At 43.5% G+C, this 3889-nt stretch overlaps 1 protein-coding gene across 1 annotated transcript; it reads right to left on the bottom strand.

Annotated features, from left to right (window-relative positions):
• Positions 1–1093: 1093 nt before the first annotated feature.
• On the bottom strand, positions 1094–3889 carry LOC119282273 (nascent polypeptide-associated complex subunit alpha-like protein 1). The gene is made up of 4 exons (XM_037562557.1): positions 3756–3889; positions 2810–2897; positions 1738–1853; positions 1094–1642 (listed from the first exon to the last, which is right to left on the bottom strand). Exons 1-4 carry the CDS (start codon positions 3804–3806, stop codon positions 1307–1309), a joined length of 591 nt encoding a protein of 196 aa, XP_037418454.1. The 5' UTR covers positions 3807–3889; the 3' UTR covers positions 1094–1306.

Below are 3889 nucleotides of genomic sequence, written 5' to 3'. Positions count from 1 at the left end.
GGGGGAGGCGCAACAACGACGGTGGAGAGGGAGGTAGGTGGGGGAGGGGGGAGGGGGAAAATCACCTCATCCAAAAATCCTCTCTTTGCAACGCTTCTCGAAAGGAACAAATCACCTAGAATTCAAAATGCCTAGGAACATGACATTTTTCAATAAAGGGAATATATTAATATCGCGACGATACCAAATACACCCAGGTTCTGCACCAACAAGATGTCCAAAGACATCAGGGATGCACACAGCCAAGAAATAAAATAAAAAAGAGAAGAAAAAAAAAAGACCCCGTCACGGTGATGAACCACTTGCAACAGTAGAACTCTAACCACCACCAAAGACAACACCAGTACTACAAACGGGATTCTCCAAAAGCGACGCCTCCAAGAAGGAAACAAAGCACACGCGTTGTCGTCGCCTCCAAGAATTCAAAATGCCTAGGAACACTACATGCCAGTAGTTTGAACTAAAAACAGGAATTAAACATCCAGTTCAGGATGACACGAAGAAAGATTCATATCCAGGCTTTCCATCCTACAGGGAATGCTAACCGCAAGATTGACCCAACTAGCATTGTACTGCTGCCAGACCCACCACAGCTCCTTGGTGCCACACGAATTTCTCTGCTTTCCTACGCAGAAACCATCAAATTGAAGCAGCGTGATGTTGAGATTTTCTATATTGTGCTAGATGGTATATTGATATCACTTTTGGTGTTTAATTGAGCCATGGACAAGATTTACAACCTAGCAGGGAAGAAAAATGTAAAAGATAGGCTACAAAGAAGAAACATAGCATTAGGCTATTCTGTCAATAAACCGTAGGTTGGATTGATGCAATCCATTATGAAATACGAATGGGAGACATATGGGAAAGCATTGCCTCCAAGAAACACATGGAACGTAGAGGCAGGCTGCGAAATAGTATTTCCTAGGAGGGAAGGCAGCGTAGACACCTGCAGACTCATGGTGAAGATCTGCCTTGGGGGCCGGTGCTGGAGGCGAGACGAACAGACAGGAACAGAGCAACGAAGGGACAGGAACAGACAGGAACAGAGCAACTTAAGTTTTCTCAAAATCTCAAAATGGCCATAGTTGGGATCACAATGTCTGAAACCCGAGTGACATGCATTTGTATCAAAATTTGGCACAGCAGATTCAGAATTCCGCATAAGAGCAAGCAGTTTGCTGGTCCTCAGATGTTAAAACGCCTCAAAAACCTGTTTGAATAGACATACAGCCTCCAATTCCGCAACTGCAACATTCAAGATGACATGACTAAGACTGATTAGTGACCCCCCACCTATCATCACCTAGTTAGTCAACTCCACGATGGCGCTGACAATGTCACCATCTGCAGCCTTGAGCGCCTTCACAGCCCTGGACCTCGACACAGACGCCTGCACCATCACGACCTCAACATCCTTGTTGTCAACGCCCGTCTCGTCGACCTCCTCGTCGTCCTGGGCTGCTGCCACGGACGGCTCACCCTTTGAGATGACGCTGCCCGGTCCCAGCGCCTTGAACTGCCCCGCCGCTTCTGCCAGCAGCTTAGCGTCCATGTCCTCCATCTTGACCACCCCGAACATGACATAGGTTTCTGAGTGCGAGCTCTTGAAGACGTCTGGCTTGGAGAGGACAAACGTAGCCTGCAATAGTATTGAGAGATGTTACGAAAATGCGACAACCACCAGCATGTAATTATTCTACAGGGAACAATGGCTGAAGTGGTTAAGATGCTCACGGTCTTGCTCTGCTTGATAGTTACACGGCTCACACCAGTAATGGCCTTCATGCCAAGCCTCTCCATGGCTTTCCTGCACTTCTTCTCACTCCTAGATCTTCCACTAGCATCACCTCCTAGTGCCAGAAAGCACAGGCGCATAATGTCAGATTTTCAAATTTTTGCATAACCCCAGAATTTTACAACTAACATAGTTGACTTTGTGAATTATTATCGGTAACCGTTGGAAATGGAAAGTGTACCATTCATACAACACTTGAACTTTTCACAAGCACGATTGAACAGAATCTGTGACTGCAATCATGTATTCTTGGTATCCATTGTCGATTTTGGAATTTTGAGTAAGATCTTAGTTTTGGCACTTTGGGTAAGGTACAAAGAATTAGCTATTCATACAATGGAAATCCCAGCATCAGTTCATACTAAATGCATTGAAATGATTCACCTACCAAAATTATACTTGCAAAACCAAGATTTTACATTCAGGATTTGTTCCTATCAAACTAAATGGTATAGCTGAACATTCATGTATATGTTAATGCAAGTTGAAATTGAAACAAGGTGCCACCTTACAGAGGGGAATATTATATACAAATGGCAGGAAGTACTCAAGAAACTATATATTCTGTAAATAAGCAGTGCTGAATAATTGAGGAATGAGTAAATATGATACAGTTCCAAAAAGGTGAGAATATAGACCACAAAGGCATATCAATGGTTCGTAAAGAACAAAACATTAGAACAGAAACAAACTGGTCGGTTCCTAATCTTCAAATAAAAAACAGGTCAAAGTGAACCAAAATAGGTAAATATAGAGTTTGTATCATTGAGGAACAGATCAGATAACAATTTCTGAATTATGAAAATGCCAACATTAAGACTAACAGAAACAAAATAATCCATTGATTCAGTGGTTGAATAAGCAACGTTTAATTTCGAATTTTGGTGTGGGCATTAACTTCAGATGTCTAAATTTATGTTAGAACTAGGCAGCATTACAATAAGAAATAGGCTTATCTGTAACTAAGTGGTACTTGAACTGAATAGAAGGAACTGCAGAATTTCAGCATACCCTCAACATCATCGTCATCCATTTCATCCTCATCCTCGTTATCGTCTTGATGGTCGTCATCATCATCCTCAAGGATAGGCTCATCTTCCTGAGAGCATGCATTCCAAATATCATGTTACTTGATGGTCATAAGTATTAAACACTAAACAGCGCTGCCTCTGAACAGGGGATATGCAGAGGAGGGGAAACAGAGTTATCTTTCCAGCATGAAGATGTGAGTACATACTAAGTAGCATCAGCACAAGATAAAAGGAAATGGCACTCCAAAAGCAAAAGAAAGGAAGAGTGTGTACATTACAAGGAACTGTTGTCTGCATTGATCACAGAAGGTATGTTCACACATTTATATTATATTGTTAGTACAGGAAATATGCCGTAAAGCATATAAGCAATTAAGCATACACACAAGATACTTGGGTTACTAACCGACTTCCAAAGCTAATTACAAACAAGCAAGGCCCCGTTTCAGATTTCTTATCTAGCAATCACCAAAGGTGGATGCTTTCATCTATCTATGCTTGCTCAAAATTCGTTTCAGATTTGTATCCACAAGACAAAGCAGTAGCATTTCAGTTTGCAACACTGGAGATTGCTATGAAACAAGTGAAGAACCACAATGGTTGGGACTAGAAAGATCAGATTTCGGGCCTGAAAATTAAAGTCCCAGCTGAACAAGCGAGCATGAATCCCGTACACGCTACCACACCCTCAGGTGGAGGTTACAGATACAGAGTTATCCACCCAGAGAGAGCTCTGCGACCTAGGCGAAATCGACAGACGAGATCTAGCGCTATAGATTCACCACCGCCACCGCAAGGGAACATGCCGATCCAGGGGCCGAACAAGCAAGAGCGGCGAACATTTTTTATTTTCTTTAAAAGTGTGAGGCGATGATTTTTCAGTTGAACAGGGCACCAAATCGGAGAGGGGGAGGGGGAAGGGTCACCTCGATGTTGTGCTCCTCGAGCTGGGAGCGGAGCAGCTCGGCGGCAGTCATGGTGGCGCGCGTCTCCGGTGAAACCTTGTCGGAGGGGAAAGTAAAACCCTAGCCTAGCTAGGAGGGAGCGGGAGAGCAGAGGA

The sequence above is a fragment of the Triticum dicoccoides genome, chromosome 3B (assembly GCF_002162155.2).
Source record: "Triticum dicoccoides isolate Atlit2015 ecotype Zavitan chromosome 3B, WEW_v2.0, whole genome shotgun sequence".
NCBI lineage: Eukaryota > Viridiplantae > Streptophyta > Magnoliopsida > Poales > Poaceae > Triticum > Triticum dicoccoides.
Note: the sequence above shows the minus strand (reverse complement) of the source record. Positions and strands in the feature narration are given on the sequence as shown.